Here is a 22,511-nt window from a genome sequence, read left to right on the forward strand (position 1 = left end):
TGTTGAAGAGGTTTTTTTTTTTTCCCCCATTGCGTATTCTTTCCATCTTTTTGAAACTAGTTGACTATATAGTTGTGGGTCCATTTCTGGGTTTTCTATTCTGTTCTATTGATCTATGTGTCTATTTTTGTACAAGTACCATACTGTTTTGATCACTACATCTTTGTAGTATAACGTGAAAGCCAGAATTGTGATGTCTCCAGCTTTTCTTTTTTTTTTTTTTTCCAAGATTGCCGTGGGTATTCAGGGTCTTTTTGATTTCATACAATTTTTTAGGGTTATTTTAGCTCATGAGAAGTGTTGGTGGTTTTTTAATAGAAATTGCACTAAATATGTATATTGCCTTAAGTATATATAGACATTTTAACAATGTTTGTTCTTCTAATTCATGTACAATTTCTCTGTGTCCTTTTCCATTTCTTTGAAAAGTTTTTTTATAGTCTTCAGAGTACAGATCTTTTCCCTCTTTGGTAAGGTTTATTCCTAAGTATCTCATAGTTTTGGACACAATTGTGAATGATACGGATTTCTTGATTTCTCTTTCTTCTGTGTCATTATTGGTGTATAGAAATGCAACAGATTTCTGTACATTGATTTTATATCCTGTGACTTTGCTAAGTTCTTCTATCAGTTCCAGCAATTTTTTGGTGGAGTCTTTTGAGTTTTCTACATAGCATGAAGAGTGACTGTGAAGAGTGGAAGTTTGACTTCTTTGCCAACTTCATGTCTTTTATGTTTTTTTTTATGTCTTTTTGTTGTCTGATTGCTGAGGCTATGACTTCCAATACTACATTGAACAACAGTGGTGAAAGTGGACACTTCTGTCATATTCCTGACCCTAGGGGAAAAGCTCTCAGTTTTTCCCCATGGAGGATGATAATAGCTGTGTCTTTCATACATCGCCTTTAAGATGTCAAGGTATGTTCCTTCTACTTTGTCCAGGATTTTTACCAAGAAAGGATGCTGTATTTTGTCAAAAAACATTTGCTTTTTCTATATCTGTTGAGAGGATCAGATGGTTCTTATTGTGTCTTTTATTAATATAGTGTGTCACATTGATTGATTTGTGAACTTCTCTTGCAGCCCAGGTATAAATCTCACTTGATTGTGGTGAATGATTCTTTTAATATACTGTTGGATTTGATTTGCTAGTATTTTGTTGACATTTTTGCATCCATGTTCATCAGGGATATTGGCCTGATTCTCTTTTTTAATGGAGTCTTCATCTAGTTTTGGAATCAAGGTAATGCTGGCCTCATAGAATGAGTTTGAAAGTTCTCCTTTCTTTTTTTTTTTTTTTTTAAATTCTCCTTTTTTATTTATTTATGATAGTCACAGAGAGAGAGAGAGAGGCAGAGACACAGGCAGAGGGAGAAGCAGGCTCCATGCACCAGGAGCCTGATGTGGGATTCGATCCCGGGTCTCCAGGATCGCGCCCTGGGCCAAAGGCAGGCGCCAAACCACTGCGCCACCCAGGGATCCCGAAAGTTCTCCTTTCTTTTTGATGTTTTGTAATAGTTTGAGAAAATAGGAAATAACTCTTCTGTAAGTATTTGGTAGAAGTCCCCTGGGAAGCCATCTGGCCCTGGACTTTTGTTTGGAGAATTTTGATTACTGATTCAATTTCTTTGCTGGTTTTGGGTCTGTTCATGTTTTCTATATCTTCCTGTTTCAGTTTTGGTCATTTATGTGTTTCTAGAATTAATTTATTCCTGATTGTGCAATTTGTTGGCATATAATTCTTCATAATATTCTCTTATGATCATTTGCATTTCTGTGGTGGTTGTTGTAATTTCTCCTTTATAATTTTATTTATTTGGGTCCTTTCTTTTTTTTTTTTTTTGATAAGTCTGGGTGAGAGGTTATCAATTTTATTAATTCTTTCAAAGAGTCAACTCCTGTTTTCATTGATTCTGTTCTATGCTTTTTTTTTTTTTTTAGATTTTATTTATTTATTCATGGCAGACAGAGAGAGAGAGAGAGAGAGAGACAGAAAGAGAGACAGGTAGAGGGAGAAGCAGGCTCTGTGCAAGGAACCCAATGCGAGACTTGATCCTGGGTCCTCCGGATCATACCCCGGGCTGAAGGCTAAACCGCTGGGCCACTGGGGCTGCCCTGTTCTATGCTTTTTTTGTTTGTTTGTTTCTATGACATTTACTTGTGCTCTAATCTCTATTATTTGCCTTCTTCTGCTGGTGTTGGGCTTCATTTGCTATTCTTTTTCTAGTTCCTTTAGGTGTAAGGTTAGGTTGTGTATTTGAGATATACTTTTTATTTCTTAGGTAGTGTAGCATTGCTAATACTTCTCTCTTATGACCACTTTTGCTGTATCCCAATGATTATCATTGTCATTTGTTTCTATGTAATCTTTTTATTTCTTATTTCATTTCTTGGTTGACCCATTTGTTCCTTAGTTGAGTGTTCTTTAACCTCCATATTTGTGGTCTTTTCCAAACTTTTCTTATGGTTAACTTCAAGCCTCATAGCATTGTGGTCTGACAGTATGCATGGCATGATCTCAATATTTTTGTGCTTATTGGGGCCTGAATTGTGACCCAGTATGTGATATATTCTATAGACCTTCCCATATACACTTGAAAAGAATGTGTATTCCAATGCTATAGGATGAAATGTTCTGAATACATCTGCGAAGTCCATCTGTTCCAGCGTGTCATTCAAAGCCATTGTTTCCTTGTTGATTTTCTGCTTAATGATCTGTCCATTGGTGTAAGTGAGGTGTCAGAGTCCTTTACTACTTTTGTATTGATATTGATGAGTTACCTTATGTTTGTTATTAATTGTTTTATATATTAGGGTTCTCCTAAGTTGATGGTTCACACATTTACAATCATTAGATATTCTTGTTGGATAAACGGCCTTCTTATGATATAGTCCCTTTTTTCACCTCTTGTTATAGTCTTTGATTTAAAATCTAATTTTTCTGATATAAGTATTGATAATTTGGCTTTTTTTTGACATCCATTAGCATTATAAATGGTTCTCCATATCCTCACTTTCATCCTGCAGTGTTTTTAGGTCTAAATGATTCTCTTGTGGGCAGTATATATGAGTCTTTTTTTTTTTTTAAATCAATCCATCCTTATAGCTCATGTCTTTTGATTGGAGTATTTAATCCATTTACATTCAGAATGATTATTGATAGATATTAACTTAGTGCCATTTTATTACTTGTTTTGTTATTGTTTCTGGAGATTTTCTCTGTTCCCTTCACGTGTTTGTTGCTTTTGGTCTTTCTCACTCCAATTTTCTCCTTTAATATTTCTCGCAGGGATCGTTTAGCAATCACAAACTCCTTTAATTATTCCTTGTCTGGGAATCTATTTATCTCTCATTTTATTATGAATGACAGCCTTGCTGGATAGAGTATGGTTGGCTGCAGTTTTCTCCCATTCAACACATTGACTATATCATGCCGCTTTCTTCTGGCCTTCCAAGACATTTGCAGCTAAATTTATGGTTCTTCCCTTGTAAGTTAAGGACTTTTTTTGTCTTGCTGATTTTAGGGTTTTTTTCTTTATCTCTATATTTTGCAAGTTTAACTGCAATGTGTCTTGATGATGGCTTGCTTTTGTAGATTTTAATGTGAGTTCTCTGTGCTTTCTTTTATAAGGATGTAGGTTTCCTTCCCAGATTAGGGAAGTATTCACTTATAATTTCCTTAAATAAAACCTTCTGTTTCCCTTTTCCTTTTCTTATTCTGGGACTCCTATGATATGAGTTACAGAGTTACTGAGCTCCCTAAGTCTAAATTTGTGATCTAATATTATTCTTTCCCTTTTTTTAAAGTTTCAATATTTTCCATAATTTTATTTTCTATATCACTCATTCTGTACTTCTTCCATCCTGTGGTCATTATGTGCAGTATGTTTTGAGTCTCAGTTACTGCATTTTTCATTTTTCATTTTGGCCTCACCAGTTTTTAGGTCTTTTATCTCTGTGGTAAGGGATTGTGTCTTCTATGCTTTTCATGAGCCCAAGTAGTATCCTTATGATTGTTGCTTTAAATTCCAGATCAGGTATATTATTTATATCTCTTTTGATTAAAACCTTGGCTATGACTTTTTCTTGTTTATTTTTGATTTTGTTTTTGTTTTTTCTTTTGGGATGAATTCCTCCATCTTGGCATTTGGTCTGGTTTTCTTTCTTCTTCTCTGTGTTAAGAAAGCCTGTTATGTTTCCTGCTCCTGAGAGTAATGACTTTATGAAGAAGAGGTCATATACTGTCCAGGACCTGGAACTTCAGGGAGTGGCTCTGATGTGTACTGCATGTACTCTGCTGTTGTGTTTTGGCTGTTTTTTCACCTCACCAGAGTGTGGTGAATTTTAATTAGATGTGTTCTGGTCTGCTTGTTTAAAAAGACCTGATGCTATTTCCACTAGAGCTGAAGCTTTGCAGAACTCTATGGTCAGTAGGCATGGTAGTACATGGTGGGGTGGGGGTGGAGCTTGAGGGGGGAGAATTTGTGCTGGTCTTCTGTGGGAAGATATTACTGTACTGGGTCTCAGTCACATTTGCCTGAGAAAAGCAGCATCTGCAGAGTTCAGGGGGGGCGGGATCTTGTGTAAGCAGCTTAGGCCACCACTGTTGGCATTATGGTCCTTACTGAAGTTAGTTTATACTTAAGAACAGGGGACAGAAATGGCACCGGTCACCTCCCTCATCCTTGGAGAGGAGAGTTCATGCTCGTTACTATCTGGGAAGTCTTTCCAAAAGAGTGAACAATCTCTTCTCATGTGTCCCAGGCATCCCTCAGATCCCTGCGTTCACCCCGTGTGTGTCCTGGCCATCTGCCCTCTTGGCAGTGCAGGACACCTATGTTCTATCCCAGGGCAGGCAGGCTGAATTTTAAAACTCCCAACTTTAGGGGTTTGGTGTGGTGCAAGCCCATGTTGGTCCTCTTGGTGAAGATCTTTCTGCTTTAGGACTGACACAGATTTGTCTCAGAAAAGCAGTTGCACCAAAGCCCAGTACAGTAGAGTTTGGGGTAAAGTGCAGCAAAGAACCAGTGTGCAGGTTACTTACCCTCAGTAGGGGTCTCTGCATCTATACTGAGTGGCAAGGGAGGGTAATGTACCTACCAGGTCTTTTGTTCCTGGAAAAAAATACCACCTCCCAGATGCTCCCCAACAAGGAGGACCTATCTCTCCCTGTGCATCCCAAGAAACCCTCAGATGGCACCATTTGTTTCCAGACAATCCGCCCTCCATCTCCACAGGAGCACTGCAACACCTTCAGAACATTACAGTTACCTCACCATAGACCTCTAAAACCCCAGTCTTTGAGCCCCACTGATTTAAAAAAAACAACAACTCATGAATATCAGCCCCCTACCCCCCTTTTTTCTAGTCAATGGCTTTGAAGGAGTGTTTTCCTTGTGTGGTCCTCTGTGTGCTTCTCTCTCTCTCTCCCTCTCTTCCTGACCGGGACTCTCTCACCTTGACAGCACCTGCTATCTGTTTCTCCCTCATATCACATTTCCACACCTCCTTTCTTCCATGTTGTGGCTTCTTCTCTCCTAGTTGTGCAGTTTGTTCTGCCCATCCTCAGATTGATTTCTTGGGTATTCAGAATGATTTGATTGTATTTATCTAGGTTCCCATTACTACTCCAACATCTTAGCTCCTCTCCATTTCTTTTTGAGTAAGCTTTGCTGGCTTTAGTCTTTCAGGAATTTGTCCATTTCATTTAGGTTGTCAGATTTATTAATATTAATACTTTTAAAATACTTCCTCAGTATTTTTTCATTGTCTATAGGATCAGTGATGAGGGATCTTCTCTCATTCTAAATATTTGTAATTGTTGCCTACTCTCTTCATTCTTACCAGTGTGGCTACACAGTTAGTACTTTTTCTGGTGTTTCCCCCAAAAAACAATTTTTTTCGCTTCACTGAACTCATTGATTGTTTTCTATTTTGCTATTGATATTTTCTAAACTTCCTAATTTCACCTCCTCTTTACATGGGTTTGAATTTGCTCTTCTTTTTCTACTTTCTTTATGTGAAAGCTTATGTGGTTGTTTTAAACTTTCTTACATTTCTGATGTAATTTATTAACAATGTAACTTTTCCCTAAAGTACTGCTTTATATTGATCTGACAAATTTTATCCTATGTTTTTATTTTTTATTTGTGTCCAAATATGGTCTAATTTCACTGGTGATTTTTTCTTTGATCAGTGAGTTACTTAAAAATATGTATGCTTTCCCTGCTATCTTTATATTTCTTACTATTATTAACAACAAGTATAATTCTTTTTGCTCAGAGTATATATTTTGCATGATCTGGATCTGTTTGAATTTATTGTTACATTTTCATGGCACACATTTGGTCTAACTTGTTAAACGTTCCAGGTGCATTTGAAGTAAATATGATTTCTGCTGTTGTAGTGAGGTCTTCTAAAAGATCATGCTGCTAATTAGTGTTTTTTTAAAATTTCTTTCATATTTTTACTGCTTTTCAGTCTATTCAAATTGAGGTAGAGAGAGGGTGAAACTTCTAATTATACTTGTGGCTTTTTCTCTCATGCAAAAGAGCTTCAATACATAGAGCAAAGACTGTTAGAACTAAAGGAATTATGTGTGCTCCTAAAGACTTGATCCTCTTAGTATGATTACAATGATCAAATTATGCTCTTGGTGCAAAGTAATACTTCTTCTTCAGACTACTTTGGATGATATAAATATAAATAGAGTCACTTTAGCTTTCTTTTGGTTTGTGTTAAGATGGTACATCTTTTACTTTTAACTCATGTGTTTCTTTAGTAAGTGGATTTCTTGTTGGCAGCATTTATTTATCTTGATTTTTATCCACCCGTACATTTGTTGTTTTTTTTTTTAATTGGAGTATTTAGACGACTTACATTTATTAACTCTTAATATCGTTGGGTTTCAATTTAACACTTTACTATATGTTATTATTGTCATTTTTTAAATCCTCTTTTCTAGATTCTTCAGAATCATTTAATAGACTTTTGGGGGCAAAAGTTAATTTTACTTAGTTTTTTGAAATAATTGTAGATTTATAAGAAGTTTAAAAAATCTTTATTGGGAGATTTAATGTGTATATCCTTCACTTGTTTTTTTCTCATGGTAAAATTGTGCATGATTATATTACATTATCAAGACCAAGAAATCAACACTGGTATAATCTACAGAACTCATTTAATTTCATCATTTTTTACAAACACTGACTTGTACTTATATATGCATAAATACATTTTGTCTTATTACATGTATAGATTAATGTGTCCAACACCAAAATCAACATATATAATTGTTCTGCAATCATAAAAAAAGAAACCATACAATCCCTACATAGTAAGATAGTATCTGCCTTACTCCCTATTCTTAATCCCTGGCAACCACTAATTGGTCTTCATTTCTGTAATTGTAATGTAACTACTTTATATAAATGACATCATATAGCAGCTCTTGAGCTTTGTTTTCTTTCTTTCATGTAATTCCTTTGAGATCCATCAAAATTGTATCATGTATTAATAACTAATTTCTTGCTATTCCTGAGTAGTTCCCATGGTATGAATGTCCTACAGTTTGTTAACCTTGTCATCCCCCAAAAGATTATTTGAATAATTTTTAGTTTTAACTATTACAAATAACATGAATTTATAATAAATAGCTATGGATGTTTATGTGTAGTTTTTTTTGCATATATGTAAAAGTTCTCTCTAGGGTAAATAACTAACAGTGAAATTGCCAGGTTGTATGATAAGGCTAACAAATTGTATATCTTAGTAGCTATACTGTTTTGCATTTCCTCCAGGAATGTATCATGAATGAATTTTCTGTATCCTCATCAATATTTGCTATTATTACTAATTTTTTATCTTAATCTATTAGGAAAAGTGTGATATCTTATTGTGACTTTACATTACTCCAGTGACTAATTATGTTAAACATAACTTAATGTGCTTGCTTGCCATCTGTATATACTCTCCATGTCTTTGCCTTTTTTTTTAAAAGATTTTATTTATTTATGCATGAGAGACACAGAGAGAGCAAGAGGCAGAGACACAGGCAAAGAGAGAAGCAGGCTCCATGCAGGGAGCATGATGTGGGAATCCATCCCGGGACTCCAGGATCATGCCCTGGGCTGAAGGCAGGCGCCAAACCACTGAGCCACCCAGGGATCCCTGTCTTTGCCTTTTTAAACCAATTTTTTAAACTATTGGTTTTGAATTTTTTAAAATATATTATAGATAGAAAATCTTTATTGGATATACGGTTTGCAAATACATTCTACCAGATTGAGGCATGTCTTTTTGTCTTCTCTACAAGGTACTTTTCAGATCAAATATCTTTAATTTTGACCACCTACAGATTTTCCTTATGGATCATGATTTGTTGTCATGTCAAAGAACTCTTGGTCTAGTCCTAAGTCCACAGAGTTTTTCATATTTTCTTCAGAAAGTTGCATAATTTAACTTATTAGATTCAGTCCATGATCCATTTTTTTAAACATTTAAAATTTTTAAGTAGGTTTATGTCCATAGCAAGTTGAAAAGATATGTATAGAAAGGTTTAATGTACACTTTACTAAGCCTCTCCCATATTAACATCTTGCCTAACTATACAGTAATATGAAAGCAAGATAATTGACATTGATACAACCCAGAGATTACTCAGATTGCACCATTTACACATGCATTCATGTGTGTATGTGTGTGTAATTCTATGCAACTTGATCACATGTGTAGTTTCATGTAACTATAATCACATCATATGGAGAAGTATAGCATCAACAAAAGTTTTTACTGCTACTCTTATAGACATAATCACCTACTTTCCCCATTATCCCTAATTCTTGTCAACTACTAATCTATTTTCCAAACCTGTAATTTTTAATATGACAAAAATTTTATATAGATGGAATCATAGGGTATATAAGCTTTTGAAAAGGGCTTTGTTTCACTTAGCATAATTCCCTTTGTGTCCTCAAAATTGTTTCTTTCAATATTTTGTTTTCTTTTATTACTGTGTAGTATGTGGTAGTATGGATTTACCATAGATTGTGTAATGACTTATACATTGAATGACCTTAAGTTCCAGATTTGGGCGATTATGTATTAGGTTGTTATGAACATTTGTGTTCAAGTTTTTGTGAAAAAAAAATGATTTTCATTTCTCAGAGATAAATGCCCAAGAGTGAAATTGGATCTGTAGCTCTCTAAAGGTAAATGATTTATTGGGAACAGAAGGTGAAGCAGTTCAAACCTAAGGACACTGTCATACACTGTGAAGATTATTTTGGTAAACAAGGCTAGCAATTCATGAGAACAAGCTAAATTAAAGACCATCTAAATTTTTAACAGAGCAAGCCAGAAAAATAGACAGCTAAGAAAAGTCCTTTTGGGGTCAGAGAGAAACAAGCCTCAAAGGCTACACTTGCAAAAGTGGTAGGATAATTGGATCAGACAATAGGGCAATTTGTGCCATCTGAGGAGCTGCATGGAGGCATCACATTACAGTGAAAATTTATTTCAATGAAATCTTCCAGTTAAGTCATTAAACAAACAAAAATTAAGAATAAGAAGCCTTAAATGGGTGTGTAGGAGGGTGGGCATAAGTATCCAAAATTGCTATTGTGATAATGTATTATCCAAAATTTCCAGTTTCCAATAAAAATGTTACAGACTGCAAAGAAATAGGAAAGTGTTACCTACATCCAGGGAAAAAAGCTGAAACGCAAATTACCTAAGAGATAGCAGTTGTCAGATTTAGAAGAAAAAAACTTTAATGCAGTTGTCATAAATATGTTCCATGAACTAAAGGAAACCATGAAAAACAAGAAAAAGCTTTGTAATAATGTCTCACCCAATATAGAATAACAATACAACAAAAGAAAGCTAGGGTGTACAAAAGAGACCTTAAAGCAAATATTATAATAGAGACAAAGAAAGAGATTACAAAATGATAAAGAGGTAAATCCAAAGAGGATATAACGTTTTTAATGCACTTAAATATATAAAGCAAACAACAACAGACCTGAAGGGAGATATAGCAATGCAATAGTAGTACAGGACTTCAGAACTCCATTTGCATCAATGGAGAGAACATCAGACAGAAAGACTATTAAGGAAACTGCCTGAAATGATATATTAGACCAGATGGACTTAACAGATATATACAGAACATTCTATACAAGAGAAAGGGAATGCATATTTTCTCAAGTGCACACAGAACTTTAAGATAGATCAAAGTTATATGTTAAGCTATAGATATGTAGATATGATAGATCTCGATCTAATGCTCCAGGATAATGATATATTAAACTATGAAAAGGTCTTAATACATTTAAGGAATAAAATAATATCAAGCATCTTTTCTGATCACAATAGTGTAAAACTAGAGAACAGTTACAAGAAGAAAACTAGAAAGTTCATAAATATGTGGAGATTAAACAATATACTACTGAACAGCCAATGAGTCAAAGAAGAAATTAAAAGAGAATTTAAATAATACCTGAGACAAATAAAAATGAAAATAAGACCTACCAAGTTTATGGGCTGCAACAAAAGCATTTCTTAGTGGGAATTTCATAGCAATAAATGCCTACATCAAGAACATGAAAAATCTCAAATAAATAGCATAACTTTACATCTGAAGAAATTATAAAAAGAACAAACAAAGCTTGGTGTTGGTAAAAACAATGAAATAACAAAGATAATAACAGAAATAAATGAACTGGAGACTGAAAAGACAACTGATAAAAAACAATAAAACTAAAAGCTGTTTCTCTGAAAAGATAAACATAAAGTTTTACTACACTCACTGAGAAAAAAAGAGAGAATTAAAAATGAATCAGAAATGAAATAGAAGGTACAACTGATTAACTAGACTTAACTGTGGTCATCATTTTACAATGTATACAGATATAAAACATTATGTTATACACCTAAAACTAATATAATACTGTATATCAATCATACCTCAATTTAAAAAAAGGATAACAAAAGTGTCAAAATTATAAAAAACAAACAAATGGAAATTATGGAGGTGAAAGTAAATAACTAAAATAAAAAAGTCAAAAGGCTCAGCAGTAGATTTGAGTTTGTGGGTGACTTAACTAACTTTAACACAGGTCCATGCTGATAAATACTTAGAAAAAGAGGAAAACTTTTTGAAAAATGAGAAGAGCTTCACATAAATGTAGACACCACGAAAAGCCCTGGTATATAACTAATGGATTCTAAAAGGAATAGAGAGATATAGGAGAAAAAAGTACATATATGAAGATTTAATGGCTGATAATTTCCCAAATATGATGAGAAACCATCAAAATCCAAGAAGTTCAATGAATTCCAAGTTGGAAAAGCACAAAGATACATAACTAGACACATGATAGTCAACATTTTGAAAGACATGGACAAAAAATAATCTTGAAAGTAGTAAGAATAAATAACTTATCACATACAAAGAAATTTCATTAAGATTGGCAGAAATACTGCAAGGAGGAAGACAATACAACAGTGGTGAGCATGAAAATTAAGAAAGCTTAAACTATATTTGGGAGAAAAAAAGAGATTATACACAAGCAAAACCAGAAATGAAATTTAAGAATTCATTACTGGTCCTACAGAAATTAAAATAATTGCAAAAAATACTATGAACAACTTTATGTAATAAAAAATTATAATTTTTATGAAATAATATTCCTAGAAGACACAAATTTCCAAAGGTGACTCAGGAAAGAACATAAAATGTGAATAAATTACAACAAATAAACACATTGAAACAATAGCTAAAACTCTTCCTATAAAGAGAAGTCCAGAACTGGATAGTGTTACTGGTGATATCTTCATCTTAATTTGTTGGAGGACATATGAGTGTTCACTTTGATGTTTTTAACTCATACTGTATTGTGTGCTTCTTATATGTTTTTAACAGTTCACACACATATTCAATGTATCAATGCAAGTCAATAATTATTCCTTTATGTGATGAAAAATTATTTGATGTTTTTTAACTTATTTCTGTTTTACATATTCCAGAATGAATAGAAATACGCAATAGTTAAATCTATCAATTTTCCAATTACTTTATAAATTCAATAAAAACCCAGCAAGAATATTCATATATAAAAAAAACATTAGCAAACTATATGTGTATGTGTGTGTGTATACAACTTCTGTAAAAGATAAAATATAAACAAACAGGGAGAAGAGGTCAAATGATATGAAAAGTAACTTCCATGTAGAAAGAAAACCAGTATGGCCCAAATGAAAATAAAGATTTGCAGCCTCACTAGTAATTTTAAAAATATAAGAAACACAATATTAGATACAATTATCATCACCTATCTCATGTACCCTTATGAAATCTTGGTCTTAGATATGGATTTGAAAAACCTCCCAGTTGTTTGAAGCCCCCAGAAATACCAAGGCTATTCCTAGTATTCTTCTTTAACTTTGCCAGACTTGCTGGAGCTTTCCTTAATTTTTGAAAACCACTATGCTGGTTTCTAGTTTTTATCAGGGTTTAACTTAATATAACACTTTATTAGTATGCTATTTTATTCATTTAATGACTATTTTTATGAAGGACAGAATAAGTGATCCTGATTGCCATATTTTGTAAGGAAATTCAATCTTTTAAAAAAGATTTTATTTATTTATTCATTAGAGACTTAAAGATGCAGAGACACAGGCAGAGGGAGAAGTAGCCTTCACACAGGGAGCCCATGAGAGTCTTGATCCCTAGACTCCAGGTTCAAGCCCTGAGCCAAAGGCAGACACTCAACTGCTGAGCTACCCAGGCATCCTGAAGATCCAACCAGGCATCCTGAAGATCCAATGTTTTATCTATTATTTTTTTAAATATTTTTTTATTCATTTATTCATGAGAGACACAGAGAGAAAGGCAGAGACACAGGCAGAAAGAGAAGCAGGCTTTATGTAGATCCACGCAGACAGCCTGACGTGCCCGGGTCCCTAGTATCACACCCCAGGCCAAAGGCGGCGCTAAACTGCTGAGCCACCTGGACAGCCCAGTTTTCTCTATTATTTTTGCATAAGTTCACTCCAATCAAAGACTGGGTGTGTCATAGAAAGCAAGGACTGAAAGGGCATTCTTAAGGACTTCTATGAAGGTTTCTTGCCTTCAATGAGTTAACTATGTGGTCACCAGAAGATAAGATTGACAAATGTAAGAATAGCATGTAGTTTTGATTTGTATTTCCCTGATGCTGAGTACATTATTGAGCAAGATGTGGTATATATATATATATATATACACAATGGACTATTACTCGACTATCAAAAAGAGTGAAATCTTGCCATTTTCAATGACATGGATGAAACTAGTGAAATAAGTCAGAGAAAGACAAATACAATATGACTTCAGTCATATGTGGAATTTAAGAACCAAAACAGGTGAACCTAGAAGAAGGGAAGCAAAAATAAGATAAAAACAGAGGGAGACAGACCGTAGGGGGCTCTCAACTATAGGAAACAAACAAGGTTGCTGGAGGGGAAGTGGGTAGGGGGATATGGTAACTGGGTGATAGACATTAAGGAGAGTACTTGATGGAATGAGTACTGGGTGTTATATGTAACTAATGAATCACTAAATTCTACCTCTGAAACTAATAATATACTATATGTAAATTAAATTGAATTTAAATTTAAAAAATTTAAAAAGCCTATAGAAATTTATAAGAAAAAGTACCTAATTTCAAAGGAATTCTGAAGATACTTTTTTCACAGTATTTGAAACTACTAAAGAGAGACATTTTGAGGTTCCAGGAATTAAAGAAAGTTTTAATACAACATCTAAACACTGTAAATTTTCAGGCAGCCCCGGTGGCACAGCAGTTTGGTGCGGCCTGCAGCCTGGGGTCCAGGGTGATCCTGGACCCAAGATCGAGTCCCACGTCAGGTTCCCTGCTTGGCACTTGCTTTTCTCTTTGCCTGTGTCTCTGCCTCTCTCTCTCTCTCTATGAATAAATAAATAAAATCTTTAAAAATAAAAAAAATAAACACTACATTTTCATGAAAAAAAAACAATTCTAGAAGAGCAAAAATTTTGACTTTCTGCAATATGCTAGCAACAATCTATTGAAAAAAACTATAAAATACCATTTACATAGGAATATGCACTAAAAATAGTGCATACTTAGGAATGAATATCATTGTTATGTAACTATGAATTTATTTCACTGGTCAATGAACAGTGCAATTTAAATCAAATTATTTTCATATTCATATTTACCCTTCATATTCTGCATTCTCTCTTTTGCATGACTTTCTCATTTCATTTCGTTTTATGATCATAATGGTGAATATTATGATAAATGGCAGAACAATGTAGAAACTCAGAATAAGCCAGTTATTCTGCTGTGCATTGTAGTCTTCTTTAATAAAAATTATATCTATAAATTAAACATAGACATCAGTGGATATCTCACTAAATATTTAAATAAACATATTTCTTTCAATTTAAAAATTATATATATATATATATATACAATATTTATATAAATAATTGAAATCTTAATACATTGCAAATTCTTACAGAGGAAAATAAAAGAACATTTAAGGTCATAATCCTAGGCAACAACAGCACTGTCATCACATTTCTTATTTTTTTATGCATATTTGTTTAATTATTATGGTAACTGTATACATGTTTGAGCACTGCTTACTATATTCAGTATATTTATGATATCAATGTTTGTTAAAAGTCACAAATTAATAGGATTTAATTTAAAAATTTAGAAAGATATTCTGTGAAAACCCCCTTCCCCTACCCGTGCTAAGTTACAGTTTCTCTTCTTGAAGAAAATCATATTTAAATGGATTGTGTTTTGTGCATCTAAATAAAATCCATATGTATACTTTATTTGTATCTATATCTGTATACTTATATATAATGTGAGTATGTGTGTTTTTCCATCTTATTGACATTCTATAACATATGCTCTTCTGTTCATTCTTTTTTTCTAATTTTTTGAAGTTTAAAAATATAATTCTAGTATACTTAGCATACAGTGTTATATTCATTTCAGATTACAATTGAGTGATCCAACAATTCCATTTATTACGCAGCTCTCATCAAGATACATGTACTCTTAATCCTTTTATATGTTTCACTCATGCCTCAGGCCACCTCCATGGGTATTAGGGGTTTTCATCCCCCTAGATTTATTCTATTCACATTATACTTTATTATTTTAATTTAATTGTATCTAATTTAATTATATCTAATTGTATTTTAATTTCAATTCCAATATAGTTGACATACAGTGTAGATGAAAATGCATAAAGGTATATACCTGAAACTAATATTACACTGCATTTAACTAACTGGAATTCAAGTGAAAACTTGAAAAAGAAAAAAAAAAACAGTTATGCTATATTTGTGAGTGTGTGTGTATGTATTTATATGCAATGGAATATTATCCAGCCATAAAAAAGAATAAAGTCTTGCCATTCACAACATGGATGGAGGGAGAGACTATCATGTTAAATGAATTAAGTCAGAGAAAGACAAGTATATTGTTATTTCTTGCACTTAAAAATTAAAGCATTATGTGAATCACAAAGTGCATAATATATAAATGTATTATCAATGAAATGGAAAAATTTCTTATTTGAAATCCAGATTTCATTTTTTTTTAATTTTTATTTATTTATGATAGACAGAGAGAGAGAGAGAGGCAGAGGGAGAAGCAGGCTCCATGGCATTCAATCCCAGGTTTCCAGGATCATGCCCTGGGCCAAAGGCAGGTGCTAAACTGCTGCGCACCCAGGGATCCCTGAAATCCAGATTTCAAAACAGATCCTGCCAGGGCAGCCCCGGTGGCTCAGCGGTTTAGCGTCTGCCTTCGGCCCAGGGGGGATCGGGTCCCACGTCAGGCTCCCTGCATGAAGCCTGCTTCTCCTCTGCCTGTGTCTCTGCCTCTCTCTCTCTGTGTCTCTCATGAATAAATAAATAAAATCTTTTTTAAAAAAATAAACAAACAAACAAAAAAAACAGATCCTGCCAGAATCCAAGAGAATCCTCAGGACATTTTTAATCATCATTTCTTTCCAAAGTTTGCAAATATCTTATATTATTGTTTATTTAGCTAGTTTTTTGCTGAAGTATTACATGCAAACAGAATTGAATGTACGCCATAATTGTACAGCTCAAAGGATTTTCTAAATTAAACACATCCATGTAACCAATATCAAATCCAGGAAGCATATTACCAGTACCTCAGAACTCCCAGTCTGATTTTTTCCCATCATTATCCTTCCCAAAGATACTTACTATTTTGGTCTCTAAGAGCATGAATCAATATTTTACAAATTTTAAGCTTAATGTAAATAGAATTATATTGTATATACATATTTGTCTTTTTTTTCTTGCTCATTATTACCTATTTTGGAATTCACCCACATTGTTGTTTATAATTGTAAAATGTTCATTCACCTCACTGTATGTTATATATTTGCACAGAAACAGCAGCCATTAATGCATTCTGTTCCTTATGGGTATTTAAGTAATTTGCAATGATGAGTATTATGAATAGTGCTGCTATGAATATTCTACTACGTGTCCTTTAATCAACTTATATACACATAGCTCTCAATAGATATATGTGATTAGAGTAGCAGTCTTTATTCATAGCATATGCATATAGTAAACATTAGTAAATTTTCAAAAGATTTTCCTAAATTGTTGTAACAATTATATTCCCGTTAACAGAGGATGGGAGTCTTGGATATTTCATATATACAGTACTTCCTTTTTTTAAAGTATACTTATTCTTTATATACAATAAAATATAAACATTTTAATTGTACATATGGATAAAATTTGATAAAATATATGCCCCAATTAGGCAAACACTTTAAAGATTGTTTTGTTTGACCTCTGTGGCTTTTCTCCATTTAATGTAAAATTCTTATAAATTTTTACTTGTTAAGTAAATAAGATAGGTTTAACTAGTGCCTGAGACTTGACAACAAAATAGTGTGAATATTCTCATTTACCATTTAAATTTTGTTACTTTAACATCTTGGAGGTATTTCTGACATATAATAAATACATACATTTAAAATTTATTTGATAAGTTTATTACACCCATGAAATCATCACTTTAATCAGAATAATGAATATATCCACCATCTGCAAAAGTTTCCTCTTGCACCTTTATAAACTCATCATGCTAGCACTCCTCCACATGGGCAGCCACTGCTCTATCTGCATGTTCTACAATTTAATATTAAACAGTATTCTTTTTAATCTCGATTTTTTTCACATAAGGTAATGCTGAAATTCATCCACATTGGTTCATATAACTATATAGCTCATTCCATTTTATTGTTCAATAGTAATGTATTTGAATATACAACACTTTGTATATAAGTCACCTGTTGATTTACATTTGGGTTATTTCAGATTTTATATATTACAAATAAAGCTGTTATAAATATTTATATACAAAGCTTTGTATTGGCATAAGGATTCTATGTCTTCAGTAAATAATGAAATGACTGGATTATATGATAGATGAATGTTTATCTTCTTAAGAAACTGTGAAACTGCAATTTTACATTACAACAGCAGTCATGTATGTATGTATTGGTTTACATTTAACCAATTTCTAATAGAGAGGTAATTATATTTAATTTTGATTTAATTTTCCCAATGAAAAATGATGCTGGGCAATTGTACATGAGCTTATTTGTCATCTATCTTATCTTCTTTGATGAATTTTCAATTAAAGTATTTTGTTCACTTTTTGTAAGGCTGTTTGCTTTTTATTGTTTCAGGGATTCTTTATATATCCTTAATATAATTTTTTTGTATATTCTAAATACAAACACTTTATCAGTGCAGCTGAAGAGAGTTCCTCCAACTGTGTATCTGGATGTCTCTTAGCCAAAGGCCCATCACTAGCCTCTGCTGAAGCATGCACAACTGGAGATGGAGTGTAAAGCCATGAAAGCAAACACACCCAGATTCACTACCGCTTCCTGTGAGCCCATAGTTGGCACTGGCCCTTGCTATCTTCCCTGAGCCCATAGTTGGCACTGGCCCTTGCTATCTTCCCTGACCCTGATCACCCTAAGTGTCTCTGAGACTGATCTCTGCCAATACATAGGCACTTGCAGCTGGGCACTGCAGCCAAAAGTGTTCACACCACTTGGTCTAGCAATCACCATTGCTTAAGCTCACCCTGAACTATTGTTCCTGGAAGTGCCCAAACAACACTTGCAGCAACTATAGATCCCATAGGGTGCTCAGAAGGACCATACAGTTGTTAATAAGGAAGACCCCAGTGGCCTGAACCAAAAAAGCATTACATCTCCCTGGATCCTGTGCCACTGTGTGGCCCTACACTTGGTACTCTGCACCATCAGGCCCAGGATCATAGGATGATCAAGTGTGCTCCATTCACAGGTGAAATCCTCCCCTTTTTAAAATTGGTACATACATTCTGGAAGAGGTGACCACATCTTTAAATGTATAGACACCTATGCAAGTATACAGGGATCCTGAAGAATCAGGAAATGTCTCCGGCAAAGGAATATAGTAAACCTCCAGTAACTGTCCTAAAACAAATGGTGATCAAGTAATTATTCAATGAAGAACTCAAAGTAACTGCTCTATAGATACTCAGAGAGCTACAAGAGAATACAGATAAACAATTTAATGATAATACCAGGGATAAATATGAGAACAAAGTGAGAAGCTCAACAAGGAGAAGGAAAAAAAAAAAGAAAAAAAACCCTAAAAAAGTAGTAGTTGAAATATATGACTAAAGAATTCAATAGAGACCTTCAACAGCAAACTTGAACAAGCTGAAGAGAGAATCAGTGAGCTAAAAGAAATATCAGTTGAAATTATTTCATCAGAAGTGCAAAAAGAAAAAAAAACAGAAGGAAGAAGAATCAAGAAAGTCTGTGAGAGTTATGGAACAACATGAAAAGATATAACATATGTATTATTGGATTCCTGGAAGACGAGGGGTAGAAAGGAATGGAAAGCTTATTTAAAGAAATAACTGCTGAGAAATTCCCAAACCTAGGAAGAGATTTGGACATCCAAGTTCATAAAGCAAACAGGTCACCTCAAAATTTCAATCTAAATGCTCTTCTTTAAGACAAATAATAATAAAACTTTTTAATACCAAAGACAGAGAATTATATAAGCAAGGGAAAAAAAATTCACTCAGACAAGAAATTCCCCTAGTGCTATCAGTAGGTTTCTGAGAAGATATCTTACAGGCCAGGAGAGAATGGGATGAATATTTAAAATACTAAAAGTAAGAAACTTCCAAGGAAGAATGATTTAATGCTTTAACCAGCAAAGTTGTCCTTCTGAATTGAAAATGTGATAAAGATTTTACCCTAACAAACAAACAAAAGCTGAGGAACTGTATCACCACCAATCCTGCCTTATAAGAAATGCTGAAAAGTTTTCTTCAAGCTGAAACAAAAGAATGCTAATTAGTAACATATAAACATATGAAAATATACAACATATTGGCAAAGATATGTAGTCAGATTGAAAATATCCTAATATTTTAATATAATGATATGCTTTCAACTCTAGAGTAAAGGTTAAAGGACAAAAAGTATAAAAATAGTCATAGTCTCACCAATTTTTTTGTTTGTTTATTTTAAAGATTTTATTTATTTATTTATTTATTTATTTATTTATTTATGAAAGACACAGAGACAGAGAGAAAGACAGAGACATAGGTAGAAGGAGAAGCAGACTCCCTATGAGGAGCCCGATGTGGGACTCAATCCCAGGACCCCCAATATCGTGAACTGAGTCAAAGGTATATGCTCAACCACTGAGCCATCTAGGTGCCCCAGTTTCACCAATTTTTGATGGATACACAATAAAAAATATAAATTTTGACATCAAAACATAAAAGGGGAATAAAATAATATTGGTTTTGTATATAATCAAAGTTAACCTATATATATTATTTGTTTTATTATGTTTTATGCTTTATGTTTTATAATGTTTTATGCTTTATGTAAACCTTATAAGAATGACAAAGAAAAATCTAAAATAGAAACAAAAAAGGTAAAGAGAAGACAATTATCAATTTATAAAGGAAGGAATCAAAAAAGGAATAAAAGAAAAATAGAACTTTAAAACAGCCATGAAACCATAAGATGACATTAGTGAGTCCTTATTTATCAATAATTACTCTTAGTGTTAGTGGATATGTCAATTAAAAAGCATAGAATGGGACTGCATTTGTGGTTTAGTTGGTTAAGCATCTGACTATTTCTGCTCAGGTCATGATCAAATCCCACATCAGGCTCCACACTCAATGGGGAATCTGTTTGAGATTCTCTCCCTCTCCCTTTGTCCTTCTCCCTGTTCACATGTATGCTTTTGCTCACTCATTCTCTCAATAAATAAATCTTAAAAAAAAAAAAAGGGTTTGAGAGGTTGAATGGTTAAGAAATAAGACTCAACCATTTGCTGCCTACGAGAGACCCACTTCAGCTTCAATGACATATATAGATTCAAAGTAGGGAGATGGCAAAAGATATTCCATGCAAATGGAAACTAAAAGAGATCAGAAGTAGCTATACTGAAATCAGAAAAGTAGACTTTAAGCCAAAAACAGTAGCAATAAACAGAAGGTTATTATAGTAAGGGATCAATTAATCAAGAAGATATAGCAATTATAAATATTTATTCATGTACCAAACTTCAGAACAGCTAAATATATTAAGCAAATAGTAAGAGGTGTGAAGGGAGAAATAGAAAACAATACAATAATAGTACAGGACCACAATACTCTTCTTTCAGCAATGAATGGATCATTCAGATAATCAATAAGGAAATTGATCTGAATCATACCATAGACTAAATGGTCCTAACAGACACATACAGAAACTCATCCAAAAGCAATAGAATACATATTCATTTATACTTTCTCCAGGGTAGATAATGATAGGTCACAAAACAAGTCTTAACAAATTTTAAAAGAGCAAAATCATCTTTATCCATTTGTCTTTTTTTAAGTTTTATTTAAATTCCAATTAATTGACATACAGTATAATATTAGCTTCAGGCATACAATATAATGATTCAGCACTTCCATACAATACCTGATGTTCATCTCAGCAAGTGCATTCCTTAATCCCCATCACCTATTTTACCCATCCCCCAACAACCTCCCCTCTGGTAACCATCAGTTTGTTCTCCATAGTTAAGAAACTATTTCTTGATCTGCCTCCTTTTCTCTACCCCTGCCCAACTCTCTACTCATCTGTTTTGTTTCTTAAATTCTACATATGAGTGAAATCATATGGTATTTGTCTTTCTCTGGCTGACTTATTTCACTTAGAATAATACTCTGTAGGTCCATCTACGTCATTGCAAAAGGCAAGATTCCATTCTTTTACATGGCTGAATAAAAAAATTCCATTATATTTATATAAATACATATAAATGGACACTTAGGTTGCTTTCATTATCTTGGCTATTATAAATAATGCTGAAATAAACAAAATTGCATACATATTTTTGAATTATTGTTTTCACTTTCTTTGGGTAAATACCCAGAAGTGGAATTATTGGATTCTATGGTATTCTTATTTTCAAATTTTTGAGTACCTTTCATACTGTTTCCCACAGTGGTGTACCAAGTTACATTTCCACCAGTAGTGCACAAAAGTTCCTTAATCGTACCAAGTATCTTTTCCGATCACAATAGTGTGAAACTAGAAATTAATAACAGAATGAACGATGGAAATAACCTAATTTTATACCTCATAGAACGAAGGAAAAAAACAACAACTAAGCTCAAAGTTAGTAGAAGGAAATAACCAACATCAAAGAAGTAAATGAAATAGAGGCTAGAAAAACAACAGAAAAAAATCAATGAAACTAAGACCTGACTTTTTAAAAAAATAGTAAAAAAACCCAAGTCTTTAACTATACTAACTCAAGAAAACAGAAAAAGAAATCAAATGAAATCAGAAATAAAAGAGGAGACATACAACCAGATACCATATAAATACAAAGAATTGTCAGAGACTACTATCACAGAAATACAAATAATTATGAGAGACTACTATCAATAATTATAGCCAACAAACTGGATAACCTAGATGCAATGGATAAATCCCTATTAACATGTAATCAAGACTGAAACATGAAAAAATAGAAAATCTGAACAAACCAATAAGAGTATGGAGATGAATCAGTAATCAAAAACTCCCAAAACAGAAAATCGCCAAACGAGATTGCTTCACTGGTGAATGCTAATAAACATTTAAAGAAATGCTAATAAACATTTAAACAGCAATATTTCTCAAACACCTCCCACAATTGTAGAGAAGACACTCTCAAACTCATCCTACAAAAGCAGCATTACCCTGATACCAAAGTCAGAAAAGGATACCACAAGAAAAAAAAATTACAAATATCTGTCATAAATATAGATGCACAAAATCTTAACAAAATATTACCAAACCAAATTTAATAGCATATTAAAAAGATAATT

At 33.2% G+C, this 22,511-nt stretch overlaps 2 protein-coding genes across 29 annotated transcripts in view; one reads left to right on the forward strand and one right to left on the reverse strand.

Annotated features, from left to right (window-relative positions):
- LOC144284576 (disintegrin and metalloproteinase domain-containing protein 18-like) overlaps positions 1–22,511 on the reverse strand; it is a 184,365-nt gene that overhangs the window by 13,210 nt on the left and 148,644 nt on the right. For 3 of the 16 annotated variants that reach the window (XR_013352999.1, XR_013353004.1, XR_013353003.1), the window contains one exon: positions 14,267–14,405. The exons of 2 other annotated variants lie outside the window; for them this stretch is intronic. Coding sequence is in view for 11 of the 14 variants with exons in the window: in XM_077849270.1 (XP_077705396.1) it covers positions 13,709–13,970; positions 14,246–14,405 (422 nt within the window). In the remaining 3 variants the exon portion in view is untranslated. Of the gene's footprint in view, positions 1–13,259; positions 13,971–14,245; positions 14,406–22,511 lie in introns of those variants that run through there. 11 more of the 16 variants (XM_077849272.1, XM_077849271.1, XM_077849264.1 and 8 more) reach the window with 9 other exon arrangements.
- Positions 791–22,511, forward strand: part of LOC144284582 (uncharacterized) — a 283,713-nt gene continuing 261,992 nt past the window's right edge. For 7 of the 13 annotated variants that reach the window (XR_013353010.1, XR_013353014.1, XR_013353019.1 and 4 more), the window contains exon 1: positions 791–918. Coding sequence is in view for 1 of the 13 variants with exons in the window: in XM_077849291.1 (XP_077705417.1) it covers positions 867–918 (52 nt within the window). In the remaining 12 variants the exon portion in view is untranslated. The remainder of the gene's footprint in view (positions 919–22,511) is intronic. The other 6 variants (XR_013353008.1, XR_013353009.1, XR_013353011.1 and 3 more) reach the window with 1 other exon arrangement.

Source organism: Canis aureus, chromosome 15 (genome assembly GCF_053574225.1).
Source record: "Canis aureus isolate CA01 chromosome 15, VMU_Caureus_v.1.0, whole genome shotgun sequence".
In the NCBI taxonomy this organism is placed as follows: Eukaryota; Metazoa; Chordata; class Mammalia; order Carnivora; family Canidae; genus Canis; species Canis aureus.